At 44.6% G+C, this 19744-nt stretch overlaps 4 protein-coding genes across 4 annotated transcripts; 3 read left to right on the top strand and 1 right to left on the bottom strand.

Annotated features, from left to right (window-relative positions):
- Window positions 1-1900: 1900 nt before the first annotated feature.
- Window positions 1901-15781, bottom strand: LOC105926604 (uncharacterized protein C7orf50 homolog). Its single transcript, XM_036132085.1, has 6 exons — window positions 15653-15781; window positions 15425-15557; window positions 14300-14389; window positions 5062-5279; window positions 4894-4975; window positions 1901-2214 (listed from the first exon to the last, which is right to left on the bottom strand). The coding sequence occupies exons 2-6, from the start codon at window positions 15545-15547 to the stop codon at window positions 2035-2037; spliced, it is 693 nt and encodes a 230-aa protein (XP_035987978.1). The 5' UTR covers window positions 15548-15557; window positions 15653-15781; the 3' UTR covers window positions 1901-2034.
- On the top strand, window positions 6218-9092 carry LOC110368575. Its single transcript, XM_021316815.2, has 2 exons — window positions 6218-7081; window positions 7481-9092. The coding sequence occupies exons 1-2, from the start codon at window positions 7079-7081 to the stop codon at window positions 8498-8500; spliced, it is 1023 nt and encodes a 340-aa protein (XP_021172490.2). The 5' UTR covers window positions 6218-7078; the 3' UTR covers window positions 8501-9092.
- Window positions 12666-14288, top strand: LOC105926616 (G-protein coupled estrogen receptor 1-like). The gene has a single exon (XM_012863011.3). The coding sequence runs from the start codon at window positions 12963-12965 to the stop codon at window positions 14199-14201; it is 1239 nt and encodes a 412-aa protein (XP_012718465.2). The 5' UTR covers window positions 12666-12962; the 3' UTR covers window positions 14202-14288.
- Window positions 15782-17007: 1226 nt separating the features above from the next.
- cunh16orf91 (chromosome unknown C16orf91 homolog) lies at window positions 17008-19314 on the top strand. Its single transcript, XM_012863130.3, has 2 exons — window positions 17008-17206; window positions 18871-19314. The coding sequence occupies exons 1-2, from the start codon at window positions 17115-17117 to the stop codon at window positions 19184-19186; spliced, it is 408 nt and encodes a 135-aa protein (XP_012718584.2). The 5' UTR covers window positions 17008-17114; the 3' UTR covers window positions 19187-19314.
- The last annotated feature ends 430 nt before the right edge of the window (window positions 19315-19744 follow it).

Raw genomic sequence — 19744 nt, 5'->3', positions numbered from 1 at the left:
TAAGCTTAATGTCTGTAGTCTGAGGGCTTGAAACCGAAGACATCTGGTGCTGAATCTTAGCTGGGGGGTCAGCAGCCACATCTCCATCCTCCCTTTGACCCACTGACTGATGTCTGCACACCGTCTAGAAAAATGTCTCACCTTCCAAAATAGCTGCAGGAAAATACCTCAAGGTTTCGTCTCCTGTGCAGCAGAACAGGAGGTGTGAACTTCTGACGAAGGCTGGACTGAAACACGGCGGTGCAGAAGTAAAATGTTTGGTGATGCTTTGAAGGAGCTGCCGTGAGCTGAGGCTCAGCGTTTCAATCTGAGCCGACAAACATTTTATCTCTCAGTTCCCCAGATGAAAATGTCTTTATCCTACATAAATAATTAATATCAGATTTTTTTTTTTTCTGGACCAAAACGGCTTAAATATCTGCACCGTGCAGGTGGAGTAGCTCAGGAGGACTGATCTGAACCATGCAGGCAGGACTGGGTTCACAGCCTCTTGATGACTTTTGCCCAGAGGTGCCGTTCAGTCCAGTGCTGCAGATCTACTGTCCTGCAACTTCTCCAACATCTGGACCAGTCCTGTTAGCGGGTCTCTGCAGGCCTGAACGCTGAGGCGGGAGTTCAGCCGATGGATCGAGGTGCATCGGAGAAAGGATGCATCTAAAAGTTGCAGGAGAGCAACTCAGCAGGACTAGGGATGGATTTCTGACTAATCTGCTAAGTAGAGGCGGTAGAATTTAAATTAAACCCTAGTCCATAAACATTTAGGTCAGGAATTTGGGAAGTTCAGAACCTTAGTTTTAGTCCATTTTATCCATTACAAAAAAGGGAAGCTGTGGTTTTCCTCATTTCAACCAAACTGGAACATCAGAGTAGGGCTGCAGCTTTTGATTATTATAATTTTTTCCAATTAACTGATTAATCTAAATTGAGATACTCTTAGTAAATTAACATAGCTCAGTTAACAAGCGTTTTAAACTTTAAAAACACTTTATTGCACATTTTAAATAATAAAAAATGCATTGTTAATAGCAAAAACATATAAAAAACTCAATTAAATGTTAACATGACAACTTAATTAAATTGTTATGATTAATTCATCACTAAGAAAATTTGAACCTAAAGCTAAAAATGGCACTTGAAGAGTTCTGGATGGAGCATATTTACAGACAAAGCAGGTTAAATTATCTTAAATGATAAATGTAATTTTCTTTCTCCAGTTTTGGTCCTAATAACTGCTGAGTGTTCTTTCAGCATTTTGCATGTTTTAGAGTCTGTATCCTCCAATAAAGATGATTTGATTGCTAAATTAGAGTGACGGTCTGCACTGAGACGACCTCAGCAAAAACTGATCTCTGCTGGAAAACTGGCATCGTTGAGCCTTGCTGAGTCCTGCAGCTACTAAACGGCAGAGCAAAGGTTTATGCTCTGAGCTGTTTGACCACAATGATGAGAAGAACCAAGGTGAGGATCTCAGACCAAAGACCGTTCTAACAAGCATGGTGGTGGCAGCATCATGCTGTGGGGCGAGCAAAAGGCGGATGGAACAAAGAAAGAGGACGATGACCTTTAAATTCATCTCAGATTATCAGATAGAGGCGGAGCCCTGATGGACCCAACCGGACGATGAGCCAAAACACGTCAAGTTCTGGTTCTGGAGCTTTATCCAGCTGGTCACAGGTCCACTGATGGTTACTGTGAAGCAGGTTTTACAGAACAACAGGTCCGACACGCCTCAACCAGAACCATCACAACCTCTGCCTCCACTGGCTCTCCATCTCCCTCCGCATCATTTCTCGTTTTCTACCATCATAACGACGTCCATCACTGGAATAATCAAATCATATTTTTGGAGAATTATTTACTTGACATTCAAAGCGTAGTAAAAACGAAGAAGTGTTGGTCCTTTTTTTTTTTTACATTCCAGCAGTAAAGAAACACGTGTGGGTCTTTGGTGAAATGATTTGCAGGGAGCAGCGGTTCTACAGATCAGGGCTTTCGCTCCGTCTCCAGTGGAGTCCAGCGGTTCTCCTGGTCCGGTCAGGACAACAGCTGGATCACTTCTCTGGCTCGCTGCGCCCTCTGCTGGACAACCACGTCCTCTGGAGCCTTCCCAGACTCCTCCACCAGCTCTAAGGCCTTCACGACCGTCGTCTCCTTCGCGCTTCCAAACAGTCCCTCCAGATACTGGAGCAGCACCACAAACGTATCGTCTGGGATCTAAAGAAGAAGAAAAACCGTCCTGGTTGGTTTACATCAGCCTACAGTCATAATGTAGAAACATTTTACATCAGTAGCATCAAATCTAACTTTTAAAACATTCAATCTTTAGAGATTGACTTTAAGAATGAGGTCACTTCCTGTAGCAAACAACAGAGGAGGTACTGCTGGACCTGGTACAGGATAAACTTCGTCCTTCGATAAACTTGTGCAACACCTTAAAACACCTAGAAGAAGTCCTTAGACCAGGGGTGTCAAACATACGGCCCGCGGGCCGGATCCGGCCCGCCGAACAATTTAGTCCGGCCCTGTGGCTAAATGCATTATCATTATAAAATTTTTTTTTTTTTTTTTTTTTTTCCAGTGTCCTGTCTGGCAATGTGGCAATAAGATGCCACAAAGAGCTCATCAGATTTGACTTTCACAAGTGGACAAGATAAAAGGAAGAGAATGATAAAACAATTATTTTAAAAAACATGTACTTCGTTTAATTGAAAATATGCAGTTCCTATATTGTCCACGCTGTGTTTTAATTACCAGATTAAGCTTCAGGTGTGGAAAAATTCAAATCATTTCTTAATTTTTATCTGTTTGATGTATTTTGTCATGCAGGACAGTGTTTTTAAGTTCCAAAAAATGTGAATAAATGTTTTTCAACATTGTATAATCACTGTGATCAGTTCTTATGCATAATGCACAAGTAAATGTTTAACTGAGTAAAAGTATTGTTGAAATTGCACATACTTTTCTTAAAAACGCCGAGGTTATTCATAATATATTGTGTAAAAGTGAAATTAACTTAATATAAAAATCAACAATAAGTCCACATTTATTAGTTCTATTTAATCTTGCAATTAGTTTACTCGTGTGGCCCTCTTGAGATCAGATTAAGCTGAATGCGGCCCCTAAACCAAAATGAGTTTGACACTCCTGCCTTAGACTATTCTTTAATGACTTTTCTTCAGCTTTCATTAGCATATAACCCAACATTTCAGCACCTAACCTTAAGCCCTTCTTTAATATTTATACCAGTTAATTCCTGGATGACGTTTTTATTTTATTTTAAAGGACAACAGATCAGAGTAAATGTTATTTTTATCTGAGCCCATCCCCTCCTTCCACTGGTACTCCCCAGGGTCGTGTTCTTGTGCCTCTTCCATTTGATTTATATTTAAAAATCACTGCCAGAACCATCACAGCGGACACAACGGTACCAGATTTGCAGATTTTTCGAGAGGCTCTTTTTTAATCATCAATATATGCTGAAAGCCAAACAGGAGAATAGATTTTAATTAACTGTTTAAAATCTGTTGAGGTGACCAAATCTCTGTGGAGAATAAATTGAGTATAAATGTTCGACATAAATCCCTGGGAGTCGTTATAATTACTGATGGTTAATTAGGTTTTGAGCTGCATGAGTCAGTGGCCAAAGGAAAAAAATAAATAAAAAAATGACACCAGTATATGAACTTTTATCGAAAGTTTCCCACTTTTTATACCAGTTCTGCTTTTATACTTCAGGGTACTGTTAGTAGCTCCATTTACAAGGAGAAAAGTAAGCGGAATAAACGGCCGATCGGAATATGATGATCGGATTAAGATCAATCAGAATGAAAGTGTAATCCTGAATTCTGAATATGGCAAACTGACCCGAGTACACATGTGGGCCCGACGTAAACGTGACGTATTTCCGTGTTGGTGAGCGGCGGAAATACGTCTGGAAGTAAAACTGTCGAGTCTCCAGATAAACCTTTCTGTTCGAAAAAATAAAAGAGCTCAAAATTTTTATTTATGTTATTCATCTGTTTTTTTTAGGAAGGTTAGATAACTACACATGTCAGAGTGCTTTCATTGTGAATAAAGCCTGGTGCATATAAACACACATTATGGTAATTAATTAATCTTGACCAGCATGAACCAAGGAGTAAACATTACAGAACCTGTTACTGGGCTGTCTGTAAAGCTAATAGCAGCTAGCGCTAGCTTACAGCTCTTCACTGATGCTCTGAGCTTTATGTTGCTCTGAAACATCCGTGTCGTAATGTTAGCTTAGCATGTAGCACGGCTACGCTAACGGCTACGCTAACGGCTACGCTAACGGTCTGATTTAGGCGTAATTTAGACAACAATGCTCTGGATAAAACCTGCTGGTGGAGCAGCTAATTTACTCCATTCATCCTCCCAGTTCTGTTCCAGGTTACTCAGCTGATTGTAGATGCAGCTGTGTTGATTTACCAGATTAAAGTCAGTTTTTAGTCTTGGATTGTGTTAAATAAATGTCTAAATAGACGCGTATAGTCCAGCGTGACTTATTTATGTTATTTTCCCCCTCTTTATGACGCATTTTTTGACTGATGCAACTTATAGTCCAAAAAATACGGAGTTTAATCCATATACATTTTAATCTAGTGGGGAAATTTTGTGCCTGTAAACATAGTTGGCGGCACAGCCCTGACTGAACTTTGTGACGTCTACAGCAGCAGATCTTGCAATGCGAGAATGAACTAAGATTTATCTTTCTGTTAACGTTGTGGTGTCTTTGTCTTTTTGCGACTGCTGCCTGCACAACAAACGGCCCCTTCTGGGATAATAAAGCAGAACAACGACGCCTCCGGTAGTCCAACCCTAAGCTGAGAGACTCCAGAGGTGATCAGAAGAGGATGCAGGTCATGTTCTTACCTTCTCAGAGTCGTACATGTGCTGCAGCAGCCACGTCTGCCTGCTCTTCTGGAACTTCCACGCCGAACGCCTCTCTGCCCAGCTGCAACGAAAACAACCAGAGCGGGTCAGGCTTAGCGCCACCATCGTCCATTTTTGAAGCGTTTTTCGTCTGAAGCGCCTCAGTACCAGCTCAGGTACTCCAAGGCCAGCTTGGACGCGCTCGGTCCGGCTTCTTGGGTGTTCAGCTTGGTCTGTCCGTCTGCTTTCAGCCTCTTCTTCTCCTCCTTTTTCCGGATCTTCTTCAGCTTTCTTTCCAGAACCCGTCGCTCTTCAGGGGTCAAGGCCTGGTCCCCTTCTCCCTCTGGCTCCTGTGTCCCCCCAGGACTGCTGCCTGGATGTGGAAGCTGCTGCAGGAGTTAGATCCACAGTTAAATGCCAGTCAGATGGCTAAAACAAGATGAATAAAAATGTATCTCACAAAACAAAAACAAACAGTTCTCTTTGGAAATAGTTCTGGTCGTTAAAAGAAAGGATTTAATTAAATCCCTCTCAGTGTGGCGAAACTACCTGAGCAGGTAACTCCACTAATTAACCTGCTCGTTAACAGCAGCTCGTTATGCTGGTCTGCGAAGAGCCTGATTCTGCCCTATTAGGACTGAGAAACTTTAGATTTTTGTTTTGAATCAATGCATTAAAGTCAAAATAGTCAATGTTGCAGATAACATTAAACTAACTGATGGTCAATGTGTGAATTTTAACTGCAGTAGGAATAATTGTGCTTTTAGATTTTGAATAAAAAAACAATAAGATCATGTTGAAGTGTCTGTAAAACTATTTTAGTGCAACAGGCTGTATTTTTCCTAAAGGTTAATACAATAAGAATCTGAGTGTAAAAAACATTTTTAATGTTAAGTATCAAATATCACACACTATTTTAAAAAAGTATTTAAATTAACTTTAAATGCCTGCCCCTTGCTGGGCTTTTGGGTTATATAAAGCAACACAAAACATGATCAAATACCTAAGATACATAACAAATAAAAACACAGAACAGATTAAAGTCCGTCAGGATAAGAAATGAGAAATTATGAAGCTTTTCTGCAGGTTTTATCCCTGTTTTACATAAACGGACCGTATCCCACCCCCCAGATGCTGCGCGTGGCGCTGAACCAGCATCCTCAGAGGAACCGCGGAGCTTCACCATGGAGACAGTTAAACATTTGTAACACTTTTAGCATCCTTTAAATTCAACTTGCTGACGGCATGCAGCGCACTTCCTGTCCAGGGTCTTAATCCGTCGCTCAGAAATCGGCCGAAGCAGCATCATGGTGGCGGGGGCTGCTTGTGACCAAGAGGGTTTAAATGCGAATATCAATCACAGATGGCATAAAAACATTTAGTTACTCTAACTTATAGGTAGTCATGCTTTTTATTTTTCAAATATCCTTCAAAAAGCTGTTCTTGCTTGCTAGTAAGATGCTTAGTTCACACAAAAAGGTTAAAAAATGTAATTACAGATGAACTTTTCTGGGTCTGAAAACTCTCAACTAAAAGAAAACTGATACAATTCCTAGTTTTCCTTTTTTTTTCTTGCACTTACGTGCAACCCCCCCCCCCCCAATAAATCGTGACATTTTGTGGTTCGAAAGCAGAAGGGCAAAAAAAAAAAAAACCCTTTTAGGTCTGAATCACTTCCTGTTGCGCTGCAGCTCAGAGGGCCGTTTCCTGCGCGCTGCTCCGCAACCTTCAGCGCAGCATCTGAACACTCCCCCGGCTCGGCTAAAAATATCCACCCGCTCTGCAGAACTTTTTGCACATGAAGTCAAACTGGACCCGTTTTTGCTGCTTCTTGGCAGGAAAGCAGCTTCTTTGCAGACGACCTCCTGGAAGCAAAGAAGCTGCCGTCCGTGTCTGGAGGGCGGCTGAAGCAGGCGACGCTCAGATTCTACAGACCTGAGCTGTGATGATGATGATGATGATGATGATGAAAAAAAAAAACAGACGGGAGGGGGAAGGTTTTGATCACATGGCCACGAAGTCATTCTGAAAGTATGCTAGCGGGCTGCAGCCCACAGACGCCTGGAAACCGCTCGGCAGAAGCTGCTGCGCCCATGACACCAGCGTCGCTGTCAGAGCCGCGGGGTGAACGACGCTTTCCAGCCGCGGCAGACGCCGGACGGACGAGAGGACGCGCAGAGCAGACATGGTGAGTTGGTCAGACGGTTCTTCAGGAGGAAGGAACCGGAGAGGACCCGCTAAACGTTTTAGTTTGAACTATGAGCCAGCATCGGGAAGTTAACGTGTTTATGGGGAAAATCTCCTATCCTGTGTCGTTGATGGTGGGACTGATGATCCGTTACAGCGGTGCCGTCCAACATCCGTCCCCCAGGGGTCGGTCTCACACCTGAATGAAAACCAGGGTTGGTTAGCGGGCCTCTGCAGGAACACGATGAGGAGCTAGCTGGACCACCGGAGTCGGCTGTGATGGAGCAGAGACCTCCATAAGCGGCTGGACGCTCAGCTTCCCTTCTCTTTTATAACCCTCTGCTCCTGTCAGCCGGTGGACGTTTGAGCTGAATTCTGACTTTTTACTGTTCCCTCGCAGGCTGATCCGACCTCAGACTCCAACCAGACCAGCACCGCCTTTCAGACCGTCTCCGGCTCCACCTTCAGCACGGCGGCGGCCCTCACCTCCAGCTCAGATCACCTGGCCAACGACCTGGCCTCCAGAGCGATCTACGTCTACAGCTTCTTCGCGCTCCTGGGTTTCGGCGCCGGCTGCTTCATCGTCTACAGCTTCATCCAGACCTACCGGGCCCAGAGGCGGCTGGCCTGGCTGGACTGCCTCCTCTGGGTCTTCTGCGGCGTCCAGCTGCTGCTGCTGCTGCTGTCTCTCCACATGGTGGCGCACAGACCCAGCTACATGCAGAGCACGGCTCTGGGCTGCGCCGCCCTCTCCTTCGCCGCCAACATGGCCTCCCTGTGCGGCCTGCTGGTCTTGGTGCTCATGGCGTTCGTCCTCACTCTGGATCCGCCGTCCAGCGCCCCGCTGAGGAACCCCAGGGTCTGCGCGGCGCTGGTGGTCCTGACGTCCGTTCTGGTCTCCCTGCTGCTGGCGGGGCTTCGAGGCCTGCAGGCGGGGGGGGACTGTGTCATGGACCCCTACCAGGATGGCGTTTCATATGCAGCCGCGAAGCTTTCCTTGGCTGTTCTGGCTCCCTACATCCTCCTGGCTGGACTTCTGATTAGCGGCTGCATCCGGCAGTGGAGGTCTGAGGGCCGCTTCCTGTCCGGCTCCGAGGAGGGCCCCGTCTTTCTGACCGTCGCCGCCTGCATGTTCCTCTGCCAGCTGTTTTACGGCGTGGCGCTGGTGAGAGGCGCCCTGCTGGTGCAGAGCCGCATGGAGAAGGCCTTCCTGACCGTGGCTGAGTGCGTGCTGTTCTCGGGCAGCAGCCTGGGCCTGCTGGCGGTGCTGCTGCTGCACAGACCCAGCAGAGAGAGCCTGCAGGGCGCCGTGAGGCAGCTGAGGGACTGCTGCCGGCGGCCCGGCCGCGCGCAGCCCAGCAGGAACATCATAGCGCCGCACATCGAGATCACAGACACTCTGCAGGACATCGAGTCCTAGATGGAAAGATCCTCAGCCGACGAGGGACACCAGCTTTCCCCCTATTAACAACTTTGTACAAGAAAAGCTACACGTACGCCTACTGTGTATATGAAACTACATGTATAACAGTTATTTATTACCATTTGGGTCTTAATAAATCGATGAAAAGTTAAATCCAGCAGTTTCCAGCGGTAGAGACCGGTTTCCCCCGTTAACGGCTCAAAAGAACGAGCGGAGCTGACCCGGTAGATTAGCTGGGCTTTCTGCTCCGGTAGCTATCGGACCGCTTGGCGGCTTCTCTGACGGCCTGGAAATGTTTCCCACCAACCCATCTTCATCTTTCAGCCAGCTGGGTTGGCAGCGTCCAGCAATAGGTGGGGGAGGGGGGCATCTCTTGTTGCAGCCACTCCAGCACTCTTGTTAAAGACTAAGCTGTAGGAATCGTGTTTAAAACCTGGGTTCTGACCCATCAAACTTCCTGTGGAGGTTTCCTCCACCTTATACGCAACGTTCCTAAATGTGCATTTCCCTTTCCATTTAATGCAAGTTTTGCAAAGCTGTATTTAGAGATACTTTTGCTATATGTTTAATAAAAGCAATGTTTGCAGAATATGTTGCTCTGACCCTCGTAATTATTATTATCAAACAAGCATGAATTAGGAAAGCAGAAGGAAACTTCTCCTCGTCTCTGCAGAAGGCATCACCACAGCATGATGCGGCCACCGCCGTGTTTCACAGTGGAGATGATGCGTTCAGGGTGTAACCTCACACATCTGACCAGAACGCCTTCCTCCACATGTTTACTGAGTCTCCTACAGGTCCTTCCCAGGTGGACGTCCATGTCCTGGTAGGTCTGCAGGTGGTCCATCCTCTCTCCAGGTCCACATGATGATCAGAGCTCTGGGAGGTTCTGTAGAACCTGATCCTGCTGTAAACTGGACCAGAACCTCCTCCCTGACCCGTCTGCTGGGTTCTCTGAAGAACCTCTGAGTCCAGAACCAGAACCGCTGCAGGTGGACTGAGTTTAAACGACACACGGTTCACCAAACAGGCGACAGCTGAAGACATTTGGCCGTTTGGATTTTATTTAAGGGGATTGGATTAAAACGGATTGGATACAAATGCATGCCACACTTTTCAGATTTCATATTTTAAACAATAGAAATATTTACCGAATGTAGAAGTATAAATTACTGGTATACCACAAAGACTCCCGAAACACATGAAAGTTTGTGTTGTAATCTGAGCAAATGTGGAAAAAATTGACGGGAATGAAAACACCGGCACAGAAAGAATAAGCAAAAAACACACATATATATATATATATATATATATATATATATATATATATATATATATATATATATATATATATATATATATATATATATATATATATACATATATATATACATATAGATAGATAGATAGATAGATAGATAGATATGTGTGTGTTTGTGTATGTATAATACAGCCTTGTTTGATGCTAAATGTGTCATTTATTTGTTTATTTTAATATTTCTGTTAGTATTGTATATATAGTCTTTGTTTTCTAACAAATGTTGGTTATTTATGAATATGTACCTTCATAGACAGCCAAGCTGGACCAAAGTTTACGTGTGTGAACAATAAAATACAAATAAAAAAGCTACGTGAAGGCTGCTGAAGGGAAACGCTTCACCAAAGGCCCGACAGCAGAAAGGCCAGCAGGAATCTGCAGCCTGGAAACATTCAGTCATTTTGAGCTTCAGCCATGGCGCCGCCGCTCAAACCTGTTCATTTTCCAGCTCTTCTAGGAATAACGGCCAAGCAGGACGGCATGTTGCCAAACTGCAGACAGAAGCTGGTATAAACCGGAGAGCAGCCGGCATAAAGGCACGCCGCGGATCGGTTACCTAAGATGTTGGTGGTACATTAATAAAAATCACCACCGGGTCTCATTTATGCATTATGCCATCTGAGCCTCTTCTATATGGAAAAACCCTACAGTAAAAATAAAAGTGATGAATTACTGCTACAAAGCAGCCTGAGGGCAGAAAACTCTCGCTGATGGAAACAAGATGAGGCGAGACTTTCCTCAGGTGCCCTTCTTCTGTTTCCTGTAAACAGCCAAACTCCCATATTTACATCTTCTGACATCCTACAACATTTAAAGGAAGTTTCACTTTGGAGCGCGACCCGAAACGCCGTCAGATGTCCTGAACTGGACCCGACATCAGCAGCACATTCTGCTCATGTTCAATCCAAACCCGTCCTGGACGCGACCCCCCACCGCCGGCCGCCGCGTCTTTAGTCAGCTAAGACCTTTCTGCTCTGGGTCATGTGACCGACGTGGCGCCTGCATCGCGTGTCGGTGACAGCGGCGCCGACAGAGAGGCTCGTCAGACCCGACTCAAAGGTAGGCTTGGCCCAATTCTTTATCGCAAATCACTTTCTGGAGCAAAATCACAGTATTTGTGTAAAAAAATAAATAAAAATGATTAAAAGAAGGAGCAGGAAGTCATCCCTTAAACTCCTGGACCATCCTTAGATTTTTTTTTACTCTAGTAGTGGGTCTGTATCGTATCGTTTATGGGGAAAATTATATTATATTAGGAAATTTGATTTATCTTGAATTATTCCAATTAACGGACGCCTGAAAACTGCCCATATTGTACTTTTTGCTGTTCTGCAGCAGCGGATGACGAGCCAAGCAGTCGCTGTTATACAGTTAGACCTGAAATAGAAGCTGCAAGGAGTCCCGTTTAACCACAAGATGTGCAACAACATTCTGTGATTAGATTTTACGCCGTTGACACGCAGCCCTATTCTGCACACATGAGAAGTTAGAAAAGTAAACTTTATAAAGTTAGAAATATGCTGAAGAGAAATCTACACACACCCAGAGGGACCAACGGTTTCTACTACAACCCGACTCTCATTACGACGACAATGAAAAGCCCCACAGCATGATGCTGCCACCGCCGTGTCAGAGGTCTTCTGTCACACACATGCTTTTATTAATAGGCCAAATATCTCATTATTTACTTCTCATCTGATCAGAGTACCTTATTCCACGCGTCGCTGCGTCTCCTGCATGGCTTGTAGCAAACTGAAAACAAGGACTTCTTGTTGGGACTCTTCCATAGAGGCCAGATCAGTGCAGAACTAATAGTCCTGATAACAGATACTCTCACCTGAGCTGTGGATCCCAGCAGCTCCTCCAGAGCCACCCTCTTGGCTGTGTCTCTAACAAACCTCGGATCTTCAGATCATGATGTTAACGTGACTTCTAAAGGGAATCAGGGGCACTAAACACTGTTTAGAGGTAGAGTCGGCCATTTTTCTGGAAGTTTCCCCAAGTCCCTTTTTGAATAACTGCATAAGAACCGCTCTTCTGCTTCTCAGGGGGATCGCATGAAACAAGATTTCTCCCAAATCCACTCTGGTTTTGTTTCTTTCTACTGAGGCCGTCCTCTTCTTCTTATAAACACGAATGAACGTGGTTCACTTCAGCCATCTCTACAAAAGTCATGTTTCCATCAACGTTTTTTAATGCGCATTAGAAGGGGTTAATGGAAACGGCAAAATTCAAATTAACTCACTAAATTTGCAAAAAAAATAAATAAATGTTCTTATGCTCGCTTGAAGTGGTTTTTGACTTTTTCAATAAACAGTAAATGCGGCAAAGAGAATTTCTAAGTCTCATCAGTAAAAAAAAAAAAAAACATTGATCTGTGGTGCGTGCTAGCTAGCAACATCTACTTCCTGTTTATTACAGCCAACGTCAACGTATGACGACGTAACGCTGCGAGTCTTCTGGTTAATTCGCTACAAACTAGTAAGTTGGAAACACGTCTGATGCACATTTTCTTTTTAGCAATTTATGATAGCAACGGAGCCACAATTAACTGCTAGCACCGAAGCTAACCGCTAAGCTAACCGCTAAGCTAACCAGCTACATAAACACTAGAAGTGCTTATGCGCAGCCAGCAAGCGGCAACTAACAAGTAAAGAGGACGCACACTGGCGTTACGTCAGCGTGTCAGATGGCTTTTGGGAGAACCAATAGATACGGTGATTCCCCCATAAATCAGGGGGGGGGGGGGGGGGGGGGGGGGGGGTTGGAAGACCAGAACTCTGACCAATCCCTGCTCTTTGGACCGAACGGCAGGGATTGGTCAGAGTTTTTACAGGCCTGCAGCTCCCACAGAGATCTAATTATTTTAACTCAATTAAAATTAAATTACCAGCTTTAGATTTAAACACATCATAGTTTGTGTTGCAATGTGAGCAAATGTGTGACCTAATACGGAAACGTTGAACGGGTGTGAATACTTCCTCAATGTGATGCATGAATGTCTTAAATGCCTAAAAACCATGAACTGAACTCCTGCTTTGTGCTCCACAGGTGGACCTGGCGTCGCACCTCAGACCTCAGCGACTATTTAACAGCAGAGCAGAGGCAACGGTAGCAGGACGGTTATGAAGCTGTGGAGAGATGTGTGATATGGACACAACCATGCTGACGGACCACAGGATCCCAGCTGGGGAGAACCTCACAGCGCGCCCCAACCACACCCAGGAGACCCTCGGCGTTCTGCAGACCTCAGAGAACATCGAGCATTATCTCATCAACATTTTCCTCTCTGGCTTTTACACCATGATCCTGTTTCCCATCGGCCTCCTGGGGAACATCCTGATCCTGGTGGTGAACGCGGACCATAAGGGCCGGCTGGCGGCGCCGGACCTGTACTTTGTGAACCTGGCGGTGGCGGACCTGATCCTGGTGGCCGACTCGTTGATCGAGGTGTTTAACCTGAAGAGGGGCTACTACGACAACGCCGGCCTCTGCACCTTCATGAACCTCTTCCAGCAGGTCAACCTGTACAGCAGCGTCTTCTTCCTCACCTGGATGAGCTTCGACCGCTGCGTGGCGCTGACCCGCATCGCCGGCGCCGGCGTGGCCCACGCCCGCCTCAGCTGCTGCCTGATCTGGGCCTTCTCCTGCCTGCTCACCCTGCTGCCCTTCGCCGTGGCTCAGGTGCAGCATTCGGGCGAGCTGAACTTCTGCTTCGCCAACGTGAGCCAGATCCAGTGGCTGGAGGTGACGCTGGGCTTCCTGCTGCCGTTCTGCGTCATGGGCGTGTGCTACTGGAGGATAGCGCGGGTGCTGCGGCGCAGCCAGAGGGACCAGTGCAGCCCGCAGCAGAGGCCCCGCAGGCAGAGGGCCCTGCGCATGATCTCCGCCGCCGTGCTGGTCTTCTTCGTCTGCTGGCTCCCGGTCAACGTCTTCATAAGCGTTCACCTGCTGAGGGGCGACGCGGGCGGCGACGCGGGCGGCGACACGGGCGGCGACACGCTGTGGGAGGTTTACCCGCTGACGGGCCACGCCGTCCGGCTCGCCGCCTTCTCCAACAGCTGCCTCAACCCGCTCGTCTACGGCTTTCTGGGAGAGACTTTCCGCAGAAGGCTGCGGCTGTTGCTGCAGAAGAAGAAACACGGATCCAAGCTGCACAGGTGGGCTTCAGAGAGAGCCGTTTATCTGGCAGCCGCGCCGCCGTGTCGCCGCGCCACATGTGACACGGCGAGCCACGCCTCCGATTGGGCCACCGACGGCCTCCCACACAGAGAACCCACTGACAGCAACCAGGACACGTTACAGGACAGCAGGACAGCGGGGAGCTTCACTGCTGTAAAAACTGAAGCGTATTTGTTTTTTAAATGTAACTCGGGTTAAAATCGTCCAATAGCTGAGGACATCTGACTGAACGTCCTGAAACCAACCAGTGATCAGAAATACACCAGGAGGACGGTTTCAGCGCGTTGTGTCCTCACCTCAGTGACTTTGGTCTTTTTGCGCTTCTTGTTCTTCCTGGGTGTTTCCTCATCTGGGATTATGGCGCCAGGATTCTGTACCGGAGCTTCCTGAACAAATGCAATGAGAAGACAACAATTAATTGCAAAAGTATTCATCTATTTTCCTCATTTTATTGTCCTACAGTCCCAAGTTTTCATGGATTTTTGGGGATTTTACATGAGAGGCCAACACAAGTGGTGCAAAGTCTGTTTAGGGTCGCTGCCCTGCTAGAAGCTGAACCTCCACCACACGCTTATGTCCTTTGAAGCATAGAAGATGTTTTCTTCTGGGATGGCTCTGTACCCAGCCTCTTCATTAAAGAAAATAATTCCCACAGCATGATGCTGCCATCACCATGTCTAACCCTTGGAACATCGTGGCAACCTCAACAACCTCTCTTTTCAGTTCACTTCTTGTTGTCTTGCTTTCATAAAACCCAGATTTATATCGTGCATGGCCTAAGATGATACTTGGAGCACCTTCAGAGGCACCATCAGGCTTCTTCTCAAACAATTTAACATGCATTATCTCACTAAAATAATGCACATAGAAAAGGTCACACTGCTGCAGTTCGGGGAAAGAAATCTGATGTTTGCCTCAGTAAAAATAAGGGTGTCCAGATCTCTATTTCTCTGGTATGGAAAATGCATTTGATCTCCTCCCAGCAACAAAAACAAGAAGTTTGCTTTAAAAACCTCCTGAGTAAAAAGTGCCTGAACGTTTGTGACGCGTCTTGCCACATTAAAATGAAAGAAAAGAAAGTTTTACTTTTAGTTTTACTGTACATCCTACATTTAAGACATTTGTCAGTGAAAATCTCATCTGTTCCAGTTTGGACTGCAGGCCTGCGGTCTGGACACCTTTGGTCTTTATATTTTTGTTATTGTGTTATATTCTGTTATAACATTAAACTCTGTGTACTAATTAGGATGCATCTGAAGGCAGCTGGTTTCACTGGATTTAACTAATGGCTTACTGATCTTTACCAGGAAAACTATTTATGATTTGTCTTCCAGTTCATAACTTTGCAACATTCTGTTTTGGTCCATCACATAAAACCCCATAACAGAAAAAGTTAAATGAATATAAAGATTTCTACCCACCTCCACCTCCACGTGTCTCCTCTTCTTCTTCTTGATTTTAGTCTCCGTGGGCTCTTCTGCTTCGTTCCCCCTGGATTTCTTCCCCTTGGGGGGAATCAGTTTCAAAGACTTGTCCTTTGCCATCAGCCGATTCCTGCGAATCAAGATGTTAACAAACCGACGAACAGGAACCAGAACCTCCACTTGTGTAACTTTATTAAACACAAACTGTGTTAATTCTAATTTTACCTTGTTGTTTTGGGGAGAGAATCAATGAGGAGCGAGCAGAAAACGTGCGCTCCTGATTTCCGGAAGCGATCCCTGGGAGCTGGACGGTGATTGGGCGAACGTCTGTACGTGGATTGTGATTGGCTGATGGCTTTGGGCCGTCAAAATACAACGTGGGGGGAGAATATTAAATGTGGTAAAGGACGCAAACCTCCACCAGCAACGATAGATACGATAAAAACATGCGCGTTAATACGAGATTACAAGTTTTATCTTTAAAATAAATATATGAATGACCTTGTTGATTGTAAAATAATTATAATACATTTATATATATAAAAAAAGTGTGACCTGAAATTGACCCGTAATCATTTACTTGTAGATCGGAAGCGGAAAATAAACCCATCGCTAAAAGCACGAGGTGATGGTCTTCCTCTATGGTTCCACCTTATTCAGGATCAGAGTGACGAATTCAATATTAAAAATATAGAAACAAGATCCAGAATCCTTTCCTCATATATTGTTCAAATCTTCAACTCTGGGTCTCTCGGGTTCAGTTATTTTCAGGTTGTCAGCACCGGATCATAGTGACGCTTGTCCAGCTTCCTAGTTGCCATTTGCAGGATATTCAGGTGTATCAGCAGCAGTGTGCAGATATACACAAAGTTATAAATATAAAAACAACTAATAAGAGACCAGCTTTTTTTTTTACGTTTTGCAAATGCTTTGACTTATGATTTGGACAACTATTAATTAGTAGTAGTATTTTTGGTTATCTTTTGATGATACTATCCTTTCACAACAGCTTAAAAAAAGGTTATGTATTGTCTTCATTGCATAAATAAAGACAAAAATCTAGAAAAAAAAGGATGACGTAAGAAAGTCAGGATTTAGGATGTAACATAGAACACATCTCACTCTGAAACTTAAAACAGTAAATTGGATTGGGACATTTTACATAAACCACAACTCTTACATATTTTAATGAATGGCTAAAAAATCTAATAAAAGTATTAGTTCAAAATATATCACTTTTTTTTCTTTTTGCTATGCAAATGCTGAAATAAATGTACTTCCATGATATTCTTCAAGTAAAGTAGGCCATTCTAACATGCGAATCTGCTCGGATCTAAACCATCCCATAATATCTCATAACAGGTTAAAAAAAGGTTATGTATTGTCTTCATTGCATAAATAAAGACAAACATTTTGAAAAAAAACAAGAGATGACTTAAGGAAGTAACCACACCTTCAATAAAAATGAAATTATCATAGGATCTATTCAAACCTTAAAACTGTTAAACACTTTTTTATTTTATTTTTAAAAAGAGGAAAAGTTTACAGTCGACCGGAACGATTCGCAGGAGCAGTCACGCCGCGGCACCGGAAGAGTTTCGGTGTTGCACAACGTGTTGTTACGTGACCCAGCACGGGCTGTCGGCAGCTTATGGAAAGGTTGTGTGGAGATGAGCGTTAGTTCGACATGTCTCCATCAGCAGGACGAGTTCTCCGTGGCCTCCGCCGGGGGATCCTCAGCAGGACGCCGGCGATCCGAGACGCTTCAGCCGCCTGGAGGTGAGTGGCGACCCGCCGCCGGCCGGAGCTCCGCTGCGCCTCAATGACACGGAGACCCCAGGCTGGAGGAACAGCCACTGAACAGATGCTCCATGTAGGCTAGAATAATGGGGTTTGTCTCTGGAGTTTGGGAAAGGTTGAGGTTTTAAGTAACTTCCTGCTGGTTCTGCTCCTGTAAATCTATTTGATTTAATTTACAGCACAGAATGTCAGGAAACCTGTTTTTGGTCTTTTACCTTCACACGTGGAACATGGCTGCAGATCCTCAGTTGTCCTTTGCTACAAGAAAATGATCATAAGATAAAACACACATAGTGGTATTATTTGTCATGTTTCTCCATAGTTGTCACATGTTTTTTATAATTAAAGGAGGGAAAAACCTCCATGATCCTGCGTGGAACAGTGATTTCACCCTAAACATAACACCTGGTTACTTGCAGCGAGTCTTTTCCAGCGCTGTGGAGGAGCTTCAGTCCACTCATCCCTGCAGAATCGTTGTAATTCAGCTCCACTAGAGGGTTTTCCAGCATGAACGGCCTGTTTAAGGCACAGCATCCTAATGGGATTCAGGTCGGGACTTTGACTAGGCCACTCGTCTTTCTGGTTTTCTTTGGCCATTCAGAGGCGGATCGTTGCTCTGATGCAGATGGTTTCATCTTGAGGTGCTGAACAGGTGATTAGATTAGATTGAACTTTATTGATCTCACAATGGAGAAATTAACTTGTGACATCATATCTTATAAGCAGCAGAAGGAGGAAAAGGTGCATGAAGCATATAAAGTGCATCCGGATGTTTACAGTGGATGGGGAAGGAAAAAAAAAAAGAGAGATTAAAGGTGACTTATATCAAGCTGTGGCAGGTAAAAAACAGTGTGGTTTCTGGTTTGTTAAATAAATAAAATAAATGAGATAACAGATAGGTGAAGGCACTATTAGTACAGGATTATTGCACAGGGACATCAAATAGTTATTGGGTGGTCAGACCTTCTCCTTCAGGATGTTTTGGTAGATGTCAGATGATCTCACCAGTCCACAGAATATTTTCCCCAAGGTCTTGGGGGTCATCCAGATGTGTTCTGGAAAACCAGACGAGCCTTAATGTTCTTTCTCGCTCAGCAGTGCTTTTTGGCCCAGGCCCTTTTCACACAGGACCGTGTAGGTCTGGATTTTTTCCTCTCCATTAATAGAAATCTTCATTTAAAAGCTGCAGTTTGTATTTTATTTACTTGGTTTCTGACTAATATTTAAATTTGGTTGATGTTCTGAAACACTGAAGTGTGAAAAACGTGCAAGTACTCAGGAACACTTTCACACAATGGTGTGTAAAAAATAAATAAATATACAGAAAAAAGTTGAGATGAAATATTGAACATATTTACTGTCTTACTTTGAAACTTAAAACAGTAAACAGTATAGTTTTACATAAACCAAAACTCTGATTTTATTTGTTTTAATGAATGGCTACAATAGTTCTAATAAGTATTGTGCAATATATACATATATATATATAAAAATCTGATTTTTTTGCAGTGCAAATGTTCTAAAAAAAAAAATTTACTTTCATGATATTTTGTAAAATAAACTGATCTAAATATATTATGACATGGATATGATGTCATACCTGGCTTCAGGTGAGCTGCACTAATACCTGCTCCCCTCCACAGGTCTCTGGCGCTGACCTCTCAGGCGTCAGCCAGGTCCAAACCCCCCACAGAGGACGAGGCGGTCAGCAGCGAGCCCATCAAGTTCTCCACCAGTAAGGCCAGCCACAGGTCCTGGAAGGTGGACCGCTCCATGGGCAGCCAGCACCAGCGGCCCTGGTGGAAGGTGGTCCCCATCAGCCTGGGCTTAGCCGGCTTCCTGCTGTGGTGCGCGCTGAGGAAGGAGACGGACATTGATGCCCAGCTGGAGAGACGGCTGTACGAACATTTACCCGGCCTGGTGTCAGACGAAGAGGCAGAGCAGGACGACGACAAATGATGTTTAATCGATATTTATTCAGATGTGGACTGATCGGTTAATGAGGCCGTCCTTTGCTCTGAGCAGAGCTAGATTGTTGAGCTGTGTGATTATTAATTTACATTAATTAAAATGCCTGTTTCATGTTTTTTGGGAATTAATGTTTTTCGCTTTAGCGGACCAAGAGCCTTTTGTGAAATATTTCCATATGAGTTTATTGCAACTCAGGGTTTCCAGACCAATTAAGGTCAGTCTTCAGGGTTTTTAATATCTAATGCCAAGATTTACCAAATCAAATGATCCAGCTTGATGTTTAGGATTAAAATCATCTTGGCATGTGAAATTAGATTAATCTTAACTGCAGTCCAGTTTAAATCTGTTTTAACAGACTTCAGGCTGCAGTCAGCGGGTTTAAACCAAGAACCTCAGACATTCATAATGCAAACTATAGGAAGTTTTATAGCTAGTTTTGGAAAAGCAATGTTTAGAAGCGGATAAAACTAAGTGCTACAGGAGCATTATATAAATGCTTTAACAGAACAAAGCCTGATGTGACATGGTTTTTCATTTCTCAATTCA

Source organism: Fundulus heteroclitus, unplaced genomic scaffold (genome assembly GCF_011125445.2).
Source record: "Fundulus heteroclitus isolate FHET01 unplaced genomic scaffold, MU-UCD_Fhet_4.1 scaffold_47, whole genome shotgun sequence".
In the NCBI taxonomy this organism is placed as follows: domain Eukaryota; kingdom Metazoa; phylum Chordata; class Actinopteri; order Cyprinodontiformes; family Fundulidae; genus Fundulus; species Fundulus heteroclitus.
The sequence above is the reverse complement of the archived record's forward strand: the minus strand, read 5'-3'. Positions and strand labels throughout refer to the sequence as shown.